At 43.2% G+C, this 12,988-nt stretch overlaps 1 protein-coding gene across 2 annotated transcripts in view; it reads right to left on the reverse strand.

The window, feature by feature from the left end:
* Positions 1–1,311: 1,311 nt before the first annotated feature.
* Positions 1,312–12,988, reverse strand: part of LOC100662726 (aldehyde oxidase 3-like) — a 98,830-nt gene continuing 87,153 nt past the window's right edge. For both annotated transcript variants that reach the window (XM_064286338.1, NM_001303259.1), the window contains 2 exon segments: positions 7,151–7,318; positions 1,312–1,365 (listed from right to left, as the gene is read on the reverse strand). In XM_064286338.1, the coding sequence (XP_064142408.1) occupies positions 1,312–1,365; positions 7,151–7,318 (222 nt within the window).

The raw sequence follows: 12,988 nt of genomic DNA on the forward strand, positions 1-12,988 counted from the left end.
CTTGAAGCTCTTAACCACCTGGCAGTCTAAGAATTTTGTGTTGCTTAGATGTGTGTGTACGTTCCCGAAATAGAAGACTCAATCCCTGCCCTCAAGAAACTGATACCTGCACATACCAAAAAAAAACCCAACAAATCTATTTCCGTCAAGTGGATTCCGACTTATACCAACCCCATAGGACAGAGTAGATAGAACTACCCCATAGGGTCTCCAAGGAGCCACTGGTGGATTCAAACTGCTGACCTTTTGGTTAGCAGCTGAACTCTTAACCACTGTGCCACCAAGCCTCCATATTGTGACTCAAAAAAAAAATGTATAAAGCAAGATTTCACTGAGTACACAGGCAGCCTTTGCACCCTTCACTTGGCCCCCATACAATTTGCCCTTGAACTGGTGGATGTATGAGAGAGGAGCAGCTGAAGAGAAAAAGGTGAGAGAAAATGAGCGGAAGTTTTCAATAGGATATATTGAGTTGAATGTATTCATGGTGGTGTTATGTTGAAAATCACAGGCCATTAAAAGTGTGCATATGTATAAACCAGAAGGTTTAGATACTTAAAATATTAAGTGTTTGTGCCTTTTGAGTCTAATAATTAACACAAATACAATCACTCTTCATTTTGAACATGCACAGAGGGAAAAAAATTCAATGAATAGAATAATTAGGCTAAGCATCGCTTTGTTGAAGTTATGGTGATAAACATTTCCATAAAACTATTGTTTCCTTAAATTCCTCTCCAATAAATCATCTTAGGAAGTGACTCACCAACATTTTATTGAGTGAAATCATTGAGTCCCCAGTAATGGAGATCCCTAGAAAATCAGGTAGATTACCAATGAATAAGCAATGTATTAGCTCTTATAGTCATCTTGGATTATCACTCATTATACTCCAGTATTTAATACAGACTAATGATAAATGATAAAAGCTCAATCAAATAGATTTTTAGGTATAACATCTTAAATAAAAGACTTTGCAAACAAAGAAACGACCACAAAATCCTTTAACATTAATGGTCTAAGTATGCATTTTCTTTATAAAATCAGCATGGAAGTTCTGCAGACAAGTAAAAAATGCTAGATTGACAAAATTAAATGTCATATTTTTGTTGAAGCTCCAGGACCATAATTGCTTGTACATATAATCAGGGGGTATAAGGTAGTTCGTAAATATAAAAGTATTTAAGAATTATCCCCAGTTTTCTATACATTTTAAAGATGTTTATATATATATATATATTTTTTTTATATTAGTGACCTGCCGAGTCTTAAAATCCATCAGAAAATCTACTTCTGTTCTTGAACCCCACATTAGGCAACAGGGATGGACCAAGGCTTACAGCACGTAGAATCAATTTGTGGAATCTGAAAGACAAAATTTAGAAGACTTAAAGATGATTTAAAAATAGTAAAAATATTTAGAGCAAATCACCATAATTAGCAGCAAAGTAATTTGTTTTTGGAAAAGCATTTGATGTTTTTATTCCTCAAAATGTGCTGAACTTACATAAGCTTGTTTTCTCTCTTCCCAAACAGGTATTCATTATGTTGGTGGCTAAAGAAAAAGGATTCCTCATTCTCTGACACACCAAAGCAGAAACTAAGTGCATGCAATACTGACTCTAGCTGAAAAGAAACCAGGTAGGAGTGTTTGCAATACAGCAGTAGATATGGGGAATCTACAGGTTTAAATCATGACAAATGTCGTTCTTATTTAAATTTTTCCTTCTATGTTTATATTAATCCTATTTTGAATCCTTTGGCATTAATAACATTTTCTAGGAGGTTTTTATTAGTATGAGTAGAACACAACCAATTCAAGGTTAAAATTCCTGAGTTTAAATGGGAAGTAGACTTTCACCAAAATTGAAACAAAGAAAAATTATTCTAGGACAAAGAATGCTCTTTAGGTATGTCATGTTTACGCACAGTGAGTATTAAAAACTATAGAAACTTAAAAAAAAAAAATAGTACTTGAAGGAAAGGAACTGCCTGATAAAATCCAAGTAATAATTTTTTCCAGTGTGAGTTTGTTTGCAAGTGTAAAATAGAAGTTTTTTTTTTTTTTTGGTTTTAAAGAAAGCTAAAATAAAGAAAAAGCAAAGTCAAATTAGTATAAAATTAAATTATATTATCTTGTTAGAAAAAGTTTTCTATTAGTTTCCAAAAAAACCAAAAGGGTATGTAATCTTTAAAAACACTGGAGAGATTTGGGAACTGAGGAACAATTCTGAATCTGATAAGAAAAAAAGTGAAACGCACAAGTAAAACAGAATTTATATTTACCAAACTCTCCCATCAGCAGTCTTTCATTTAAATAAGAGAAACTTTACAGATGGATACTAAGCCACAAAAACCAAACCCGTTGTGGCTGAATCAATTCCGACTCATAATGACCTGATAGGACAGAGTGGAACTGCCCCATAGGGTTTCCAAGGAGCACCTGGTGGATTCGAACTGCTGACCTTCTTGGTTAGCAGCCTGAGCTCTTAACCACTGTACCACTAGGGTTTCCACAGATGGATACTGGGATTCACTAATATTTGGTAGGGTCAAAGTTTATCTTATAAGTAAGTTTGTATTTAGCGCACAGAATAGAACTTCCCCATTTATTTTTCAGTACTTGTCAGTTCCTGATAAGCCAAAAGCACAAGATGACATCCTCATAGCATAATTAGTTTAAAAGACATTTTCTCAGGCTTTATATAATTTCTTTACATATGCAAAGAGGTGTGATATAGAATAGTTATTCAGACAGGGTCTTTCCCACTATTAGACACCGTGGCATAGTTCAGTAGGGTCATTAAATTTAAGCAGGCAAAACCAGCTTGCAAAGTTCCAGCAGCCGGTAAGATTCTCAGTTTTCTGCATTTTGTAGCTGACAGTCATTTGCAGCTTTCTCTTCCGGTGATATGTACGGTAGGTTTATAGCAGATACACCAAGGGCAGAATTTTGCTGTCCAAATTCAACACCACTTAATAATTATTGATACTTTTCAAGAGCAAGGATATACAGTTTTCCAAAATCATTTTCTCCTACCAATAAAAAAGGGCGAATGTAATTCGAAGACTGTTTCTTCAAAGAGGTAAGCTAGACAGGGCTTCCAGGTGGCTCGTTCTGTATACTGTGCTAAAAAACAACGTCAGCAATTAAAGTTACAAGTGAACTTTGCAGTCTTGCTTACTCACCATCCTAGGCAGAACTTCCACACCTCATGTTATTCCAAGTTCTTCTTTACTGATTTCCTAAGTCCAGTCCCACTGCCTTGTCCTGTCCAGAGCATAGCAAACCAATACACTGAAAACAAGGACAGCCCCTCTGCAATAGTGAAATAATTTGTCCAGTTATTCTCAGGGAGGCCAGATTACTGGTGATATAATCCTCAAACGAACACTGGCACAATTTTGTCTTTGCTCAGTTTCAAGAAAGGCAATATCTTTTCCCCACTTGGAAAACAAGTATCTGCAGCAGTTAAGCTCTTTTCCCAGCACACAGCAGGCACTTGTTGAAGAAACACCCATTTCTTGAAAGCAGGATATACATCCATTTGGACTTGCATTAGAGACAGGTTAAAATGAGGATGAATTACGTAATGAGATTTATTTTGAGTTTTTTGGAAAACTTCCACAGAGGTGCGAAGGAAACATTAAGTTGTTTGAAGCCATGTAAGGAACTTTTCTTTACAGAATGGAAACCTTTGGCCCTTGACATACACAGTGTTCCATCTGTGTCTCCTACCACCATCCTGGCTGCTGTCCTGAGGACACAAATCAGCCAGGTCACCTCTACAGAGAATGATCCAAAGATCACACCCTCTTTTGGTCAGGAAGGTCCTGTTACATAAAATCCAAGCTACATTCTTTCCAAGAACCACCGAATCTACTGGAGAAAACAGTCAAATTGACCCGCATATATTTTGCTTAGATTCTCTTTGCCCCAGAACACTAGCAGTAACGCCATCACTTTTGCCTTCAGTCATCAAGACAACGGGTGTGCTGTTCAGAAGGGTTTCCTGGAGGGAGACTGAAGAGTTGCTGCTGCTCAGCCTTGTCACTGTCCCCTGTAAGCGGGCGCGGTGGCCAGACCTGAGGTGGCAGCGTCCCTGGTCCTGCATCCCCAAGTACTGCAAGATGGCGCCGCTGCGGGGTCAAGGTCAAGGGCACGGCCACACGCCCCAACCTAGGAGAGCAACGGCGGTTGGGGCTTCTGGGCCCCGCCACGTCCAGGTGTCTGGGACGTCACCCCTGGGGAGCCCGGGGCCTTCCTGGTCATCCAGTCTCCATCTCGCCCCGTGACCCGCTGGGGGTCTCTGAGAAGCGCGGTATGGGAGTTGGGACGGCCACACTTTCCGTTTGACTGTATCTGAAAAAGCAAACGTTTGTCTATCCAGGTTGACTCGGAAAATAACAGTAGAGCAGCAACGCTTCAGGGAAAACTGTAATTCGCATTTGTCACGAGGTGGTGTGTGGCCCCACGTAAATTCACAAGGCTTTTGGAGGCTCCAGTTGATTGGCGTGGTGGAGAGTTTGGGCACGGGAAGAGTCAGGGTCAAAATGGCCAGTTACCTCAGACCAGTGCTGATTTAGTTCACCAAGTTGGGGCCCAATGGCCTCCCAGGCAGGCACACAGTTTGTGAGTCAGCGTGCATTAGTTCTAAAAGTCACCAAGACATTCCCCAGGCCCACCCAAATTCTTATGACCTCCGTACCATCTGTTTAGGAAAGACTTCCTCCTATGCCCCTCATACAGCCAGGTCCCTTCTGGCATGAGGTCCCATGTGGTGGCTTCCTCTCTGCAGTGACTCACCCATCTGCATGTTTATGGTGGCATCATTCATGCCACTGCCAAGTGACATTTGTCTAGTAGTTGACAAGAGTTGATGATCCTTCACCCTGCATCTTGTGGGGGTGGTAAAGAGGGAGGAAGCCAGGAAAGAGGACCTGAGCACCCCTGGGTTTGGGTGCCTTCCTCCATGGTGGTCATGGCGGTGGGGTTTTCAGGCCAATAGTGGAGAGGTTTTCTTTGTGGTTTTTTTTTTTAAAGGAGGTGTATATGGGAGATGGGGCATAAAGTGGGGGTAATTTTCAGGACCTTTATAATCTTGCTGTCTACTGGTAACCTCCTTCGTGAAGCCCAGGTTGGCTTTGCCTGAAGGAGCGAAAGTTTGCTGGTGCTGTGAGTGCACATGCGGAGCCTTAGGACCCCACCCTTGGTTCCAAGGTATTTGGTGCCTCCTGCCTCCTAGTCCTGTCTCTCAGACCTGTCTTCCCATTTGGTGTCCCCATGGAGTAGTCCTGGCTTGCTCCTTCCTCTCTTTGCTTCTTCCATTTTTGTTCTCCTCTCTTCTACACTTTCCTCTTTTTGCCTTCTGCAGTCTCGCCCTCTGGTGAGTTTTATCTAATCTCATCGCTTTAATTACTAACTTGCAGTCATAACTCATAGATCTGTCTGCAGCCCAGACCTCTTGCCAATCCTGAATTAACTGCCTGTTACATAAATCCCTTGGCGACTGTTATTGTTAGGTGCGGTGGAATCGATTTTGACTCATAGCGACCTCACATGATAGAGCAGAACTGCCCCATAGGGCTTTCTTGGTTATAACCTATACGGAAGCAGATGTTTTTGATCTTTTTCCCTCAGAGCCTATGAGTGGGTTCAAATCACCAACTTTTCAGTTAGCAGCTGAGCGCTTAACTGTTGCACCACCAGGACTGACTACCAGATTATAAATCTAAAATCAAATTCACCACTTTCCCTTTGAAACTAGCTCCTTCTTCCCCCTGTATTGTCTCTTTCTGTTGAGGGCACCACTGTCCTTCCACTCACCTGAGCACAAATGTGAGGTCATCTCCAACTCCTTCTCTCCTGCCCACCCCATCCAATCACATGGCAGGTGCTGTCCTTGACTATCTTTCCTCTATTACCACCTTCACTGATCCCTCTCCAGCCTGTCACCTCTTGCCTGGACTATTACAGTAGCTTCTCCACTGTTCCTTCCCATGCCAATTTGTGTCATACAATCTGTCAGATTAGTCTTCCTGATAATCCCTCAAAGGCCTGCACTGTCAACAGAATAAAGCCTGAGGTCTTTATAAGAATATCTACGAACTGGTCCAAGCTGATTTTTCACTTTTATTTCCAACTTTTCCCCTTCATAATCTACCCTCCAGCCAAATCAAATTATCTACAGTCTGAGATACACCTAGTACTTTGCTGCCCCTCCATGTGTTTGCTTTGGCTTGATCATCCCTTCCTTCTTTTCTCCCTCTCATCTTTTCTCCCTCCCTCCCTTCCTTCCTTTTCTTTCTTTGCATGTATTTTTTAATCCTGGGCCCTGTGAAGGTTTATTTTTTAAGTAATTAAGGTTGATCTCCTCTCCCAGCCTCCCATATCCAGTAAATCTCTTTCAACTGCCGAATGCCTCAGAGTCCTTCCTTTTTTCCCTTAGTTCAGGATGTCATAGAGATTGTCCACAGCAGCACTGTCCAATAGAAAGAAAATGCAAGCCACTGTTGGAATCCACATATGGAATTTAAAAATCTCCTAACATTAAAAAAAAAAAGATGTAATTTTTTAACCCAGTATATTTAAACTATTATTATTTCAACATGTACTCAGTAGAAAAATTATTAGTGAGATATTGTACATTCTTATAGTAGCATGTATTTCACACGTATAGCACATCTCAGTCTGGACTAGCCTCATTGTAAGCGCTCAATGGTCACATGTGCTGGCTAGCAAATATTGTATTGGAGCCATAGGCAGGGCTTCCAACCTTTTTAGGTCACAGAACTCTTAGGAAATGAAAATATTTGGGCAGCACATCTGGGGTAAATGGATTGTGGCTGAAGGTTGCTGTGAGGCGGAAACGATCAATACAACCCATTTGGGACCCAGCTGGGAAGTACCATGTCTCGGCTCTTTAAAATCCATTTTCCCCTTTGACAAATTTAAAAACCTTACAGCTTGCTATATGAAGATTCAGAATAGGTGATTTTCATTTTCCAAATGATAGCATTATACATGTTGAAACTGTAAATCCCCTTTTAAATTGGCATATGATTCCCCCTGCCCTTATTATATGCACTGAGCATAATAATCACTGGAGGGGGTGCAGAGAATTCACAGACAGGAAGGAAGAGCCCATACCAGGTCTGTAAACTGATCCACACAAGCCATTCGAATCTGCTCCGGCGTGGCTGGGCTGTTCATTATCAAAGTTGGGGCCAGGCCCCTCTCCTTTCGAGCAGCAGCCACAGCATCAGTTATAGCGAAGAACACAGAAGAACCCAGAAACATTCCTGACTCTCCCAGGCCCTAGGTGTGGAGGAGACAAAATTAAAAGAGAGGATTTTTAGTAAGCATACCTTAGGACACCCAGCCCATGGGGTGTTGAGGAACCTTTGGGCCCTGAAGGAGCTCTGTCCAGGAGGTGGGTAGGCCAGGCTGTAATTCAGAAGTTGGCAAAGCTTGCCAAGCGATGAGAAGCTGGCTGAGGCCTGGCATGCACAGGCCCGAGGGGACCGTGCAGGGTGAGGCTGGTGACTCGAGAACTTCGGTATCACCCACAAAGCTAACTGGAACTTGAAGGATGAATAGGGTTTAGAAGCAGTTGCTTTTTGTCTGACACTCCTAGTTGGGCCCCTGCCAAGGATTTAGCCTCAGTACTTCAAATTAAGAAAATAATAGGCTTTAAAGAGCTTTTCCCAAATTATAAACTTAGGAATTATAATAATGAGTCAATGTTTTTTTAAGTTATACCTGGCCCTTGCTGGAGGCTGGTGGGCAGTACCTGCTATTGAGGGCCTCTGGGTTAGACATCCCCTGGGGCCTGTTCCAGTTCTGATGGTGTATGTTTCTCTGTCCTTCCCATTGCCAATTACTACTGACCTCTACCCTGGCCTTCCATCCTAAGGCATGATCTGCTTTGATAGCCTTATCCATCCTCTAGTTTCTTTCTCTGCCCACTCTACCTTGCTAAGCCCTCTTGCTGCTTCCCCATCCCCCCCAAGCTCCACATCTCCTTAAACATCTTCCTTTCAAATTGAACCCCAAGCAGCCTAGAACCCGGGCCCTGCTCAGCTGTGTCAAGGGGCCACTCACTCATCCTTGCATGTATTGAAGACACTGTCTCACGTACCGTCTGGCACTGTTTAGCCCTGGCTGGACAAGGGCTGCCAGCCAGCGGGGTGAAGTCCAGCCCACACTGCTCACCAGCCCTGACCTGGCGTGGGACACGTCCACCTGCAGGAAGGGAGCCTTTTGTAAGGTGCCCAGAGATGTTTCCTAGGCTACAGTAGCCTTGCTCGTTGTTAGTTGCTGTGGAGTCGAGTCTCACTCCTGGTGACCCTATGTGTGCAGAGGAGAACTGCTCCATAGGTTTTTTTGTTTGTTTGTTTTTTATTGTGCTTTAGGTGAAAGTTTATAGCACAAGTTAGTTTCTCATTCAAAAATTTATACACAATTTTTTTTGTGACATTGACTGCAATCCCCGCAAAGTATCAGCAGTCTCCCCCTTTCCTTTAAACTCTGGGTTCCCCGTGTCCATTCGTACAGTTTTCCTGTTCCTTTTCTGCCTTCTCATCTTTGCTTTTGGGCAGGTGTTGCCCATTTGGTCTCATATACTTGACTGAACTAAGAAGCACATGTGTTGTTTGTTTTATAGGCCTGTCTAATCTTTGGCTGAAAGATTAACTTCGTGAGTTGCGCAGGTCTGAGTTAGCAGGGTGTTGAGGGGCCGTAGTCTCAGAGGTTCCTCCAGTCTGTGTCAGACCAGTAAGTCTGGTCTTGTTTTTGAGAATTTGAATTTTGTTCTACATTTTTCTCCTGTTCTGTCTGGGACCCTCTATTGTGATCCCTGTCAGAGCAATCGGTGGTGGTAACTGGGCACTATCTAGTTTTTTCTGGGCTCAGGCTAGTGGAGGCTGTGCTTCATGTGGTCCCTTAGTGCTTTGGACTGATATTTGCGTCTTTGGTTTTTTTCATTTTCCTTTTTTCCGGACAGGATGGGACCAATAGATGTCTCTTAGATGGCTGCTCGCAAGCTTATAAGACCCCAGGAACTACTCACCAAAGTAGGATGTAGAACATTTTCTTTACGAACTCTGTATGTCAATTGATCTAGATGTTTCCTGAGACCATGGTCCCTAGCCCTCAGCCCCAGTATCTTGGTCCCTCAAGGTGTTTGGATATGTCTAGGAAGCTTCTATGACTGCTTTAGTCAAGTTGTGCTAACTCCCCCTATATTGTGTGTTGTTGTCTTTCCCTTCACCAAAGTTAACACTTGTCTACTATCTAGTTAGTGATTTCTCCTCCTCCCCCTCCCTTGTAACCATCAAAGATTTTTTTTTTCTGTGTGTAACCTTTCCTTGGGTTTTTATAATAGTGGTTTCATACAATATTTGTCCTTTCGTGATTTACTTCACTCAGCAAAATGCCCTCCAGATTCATCCACATTGTGAGATGTTTCATGGATTCATCATTGTTCTTTACTGTTGTGTAATATTCCATTGTGTGTATGTACCATAATTTGTTTGTCCTTTCTTCTGTTGGTGGCACTTAGGTTGTTTCCATCTTTTTCCTATTGTGAATAATACTGCAGTGAACATGGGTATGTGTCATGGATTGAATTGTGTCCCCCCCCAAAATATGTGTCAACTTGTTTAGACCATAATTCCCCGTATTGTGTGGTTGTCCTCCATTTTGTGATTGTAATTTTATGTTAAATAGGATTTTTTTTTCTTAGGATTAGGGTGGGATTGTAACACTCTTATCCAGGTCACATCCTTGATCTAATGTAAAGGGAGTTTCCCTGGGGTGTGGCCTGTACCACTTTTTGTTTCTCAAGAGATGAAAGGGAAGCAAGCAGAAGCCTGGCGTGGGGGTGGAGGGGTGGGGGGTTGGAGGGTGGAGGGGTGGGGGGACCTCATACCACCAAGAAAGCAGTGCTGGGAGCAGAGTGCATTCTTTCAACCCAGGGTCCCTGCACAGAGGAGCTCCTAGTCCGGGGAAAGACTGATGAGAAGGCCAACAGAGAAAGCTTTCCTTCCCCTGGAGCTGACGCCGTGAATTTGGACTTCTAACCTACTTTCTGTGAATAAATAAATTTCTCTTTGTTAAAGCCATCCACTTGTGGTATTTCTGTTACAGCAGCACTGGATGACTAAGGCAGTGTGCGTTTGTCTATTCTTGTAAAGCTCATTTCTCTAGGATATATTCCTAGGTGTGAGAGTGCTGGAGCACATGGTATTTTTATTTCTAGCTTTTTAAAGGAGCACCATATCATTATCCATAGTGGTTGTACCCTTTTACATTTCCACCAGCAGTGCATAAGAGTTCTAATATCCCACAACCTCCCCAACATTTGTTATTTTCTATTTTTTTGGTTAGTGCCAGTAATGTCAGAGTGAGATGGTCCATGGGGTTTTCACTGCTGTGACCTTTCAGAAGCAGATCACCAGGCCTGTCTTCCGAGGCACTTCTGGGTGGGTTTGAGCCCCCAACCTTTTGACCACTAGTTAAGTGCTTAATTGTTTGCTCCAGCGCTGCAGTGGTGACCAAAACCCACATGGCCCCTGTCCCAGCTGAGCTTAGATTCATGTGGGTGAGGGACACAATGAGTAGATATGCAAGCACACAAATGTATACTTAGAGTGGGGGGAAGGGCAACAAAGGAAGAATAACAGGTGCTATGAGACAGAAGAGTTGTGCCTGTCAGATGTGGGAGGGAGGGGAAATCCTGAGCAGGGGGTGGCATATGAAAAGGCCCTGACAAAGGGAAAAGCTGGGCTTACTCAAGGGGTGGAAAGAAGGGCTGTGTGGCTGGAGCGCAGTAATCGTGACACAAGTCGACCTGGAAAAGGTAGACAGGGGCTAGACCATGCAGGGCTTTGGAAACCACGTTAGTAATTTTGTGTTTTATTATCAGTACAAGGAGAAGCTATCAAATGGTTTTTACTGTGGATTATATAACTTCTTCCTATTAATGTCTTTTGTAGCTAATCTCTTGCCTTAACAGATCAATCATGCCTTAATTCATGTAACACATCTAGGATCCCTGAAGCAGCAACTAACGCTGGGAATTGGCAGGCAGTTGGGATAGTTATTTTGCCTCAAGGAGGCTTCAAGAGCCTTCGAATGACATCAGCAGGTAGCTAATTACTCCACCTATACTTGTTCAGTCTTGTCTTATAGCAGTGACCAATTGGCAGGCTCCTGCCTTCTGCCCTTATCAACTGGCAGGTCCTGGCAGTCAGGCTGGTACACAGGTGCTTCCCTTCCCAGCCCCCAAAATAGGAGCTGGCTAGAATGCTGGAGATGGGCAACAGGGATCCTAACCTTGTGATTCTTATACCTGCCTTCCGCATGGCACTGCCAATACATGGCCACATAGATTATTGGATTCTTTCAAGAATCCTGGAACAATAAGGGCTCCTGCACTCAGAGTGTCCTGCTCAAGGTCAGGTGGCTGAATGTGGTTGAACTGGAGCTCAGTTCAAGGTCTTCAGAGTCCATAGCCAGGACTTTTGCTACCATGCCTTGGCTGCCTGCATACAAGAGTTTCCAGGGTTGAGAGGCATCACAAGGCAATGAGACTTCAGGTCAAACAGGCCCTGTAGGGTGGCATTAATTATAGTCTGGAATCTAAACCTTAGCTCACCAGGCAAAAAGAAGTCTAACTGTATTAGGGCTCTAGAGTTGATTGGCCCCTGGAACACTAATCGAACTCCCCAGAGATTGATATATAAACCAGACCCATTACATTAACTTACAAGGAGAAACTAAACTGTGCAGAGAGGAATGGTCCCATTGCCAGGCTGGTATGCTCTTCCTGCAGGCAGATCTACGGGGAAGCCAAACTATGGGCTCCTCAGTGGGCTCAGAGTTAGACAGAAATATATTAAGTGATATTTCATTCCAGCCATAGAGAAACTTAATGAAATATGCCACTACTTGGCCAATAACAGGGTTCCAAACCCCCATATAGCAGGTACTTGATGTAAGTATTTATCAAATGAATAAATGAATGAGTAAATACCTGTCTATGATGAGTGTGGTTATTAGTGATAACAACGTAAATGCTATCAACGGCCTACACTTTTCATCAGTTTACCATGTGCAGACTCTCTGCCAAGCCCTTTGCCTGGATTGCATCCTTTAATCCTCACAACATCTCTGTGAGGTGGGCACTGCTACTGTCCCCATTTTAGATGAGGAATCTAGGACTTAGAGCAGTTGGGTAACTGCCCAAGGCCCAACAGCTAGTGAGCACTGGAGCTGGGACTGGACCGTATTCAGTCGGACTTGCAAGGTTACAGTTTAAGCCACGTACTAATCTGATTCAGCATTTCTCTCCTCTGGACAAGGCTGCGTCTACATAACCAAGTCTTTCCTCTTTGAGACCCATTTTCTATAGTTGATTATGACTCATCCCCTCTCTAGACACATTCTTCTTCAGATATGGAAATACTATTTCCTCTACAGGTAGTAATATTTGCTGATACCCCTGACTTTTATTCTGATAACTCAAGTAATATCCAAGTTACATGGTGATTTCTCCATGATGAGAAATATTGCAGGTGTCCTCCTGTCTCTAGTATGCAGGGTGCTCCCTTATTGCCTTAGAAGGCTCTCCTCCTTTGCCCCAGTTGGTATGTAGCCGCTATGTAATTTGGGTATTTAGACCTGTGAGTGCTAGACTCGGGGAGAAGCCCAGCAACCAAGACAGGTAATAAAGCCCAGTCCATTTGCACACATAAATGAAGAGTCCCAGGGTGCCAAGAACTCTCAGAGAGAAGATATTACACCACCCAGGGCAAAAGAACAAGTTCTACAAGAAAGTTGATAATCCTATTTCTCCAATGAAGTTCCCCTCCCTCCTCTCCATCTATGGCCTAGATGGGTGGGGAGGAGGAGGAAACTGGAACAGAATAGCATATGTTGTGCTGGGTCAAGAGGTTTCTGTTACCTATATGTGTCTTGGTTGAA

Source organism: Loxodonta africana, chromosome 6, assembly GCF_030014295.1.
Source record: "Loxodonta africana isolate mLoxAfr1 chromosome 6, mLoxAfr1.hap2, whole genome shotgun sequence".
Lineage (NCBI taxonomy): Eukaryota > Metazoa > Chordata > Mammalia > Proboscidea > Elephantidae > Loxodonta > Loxodonta africana.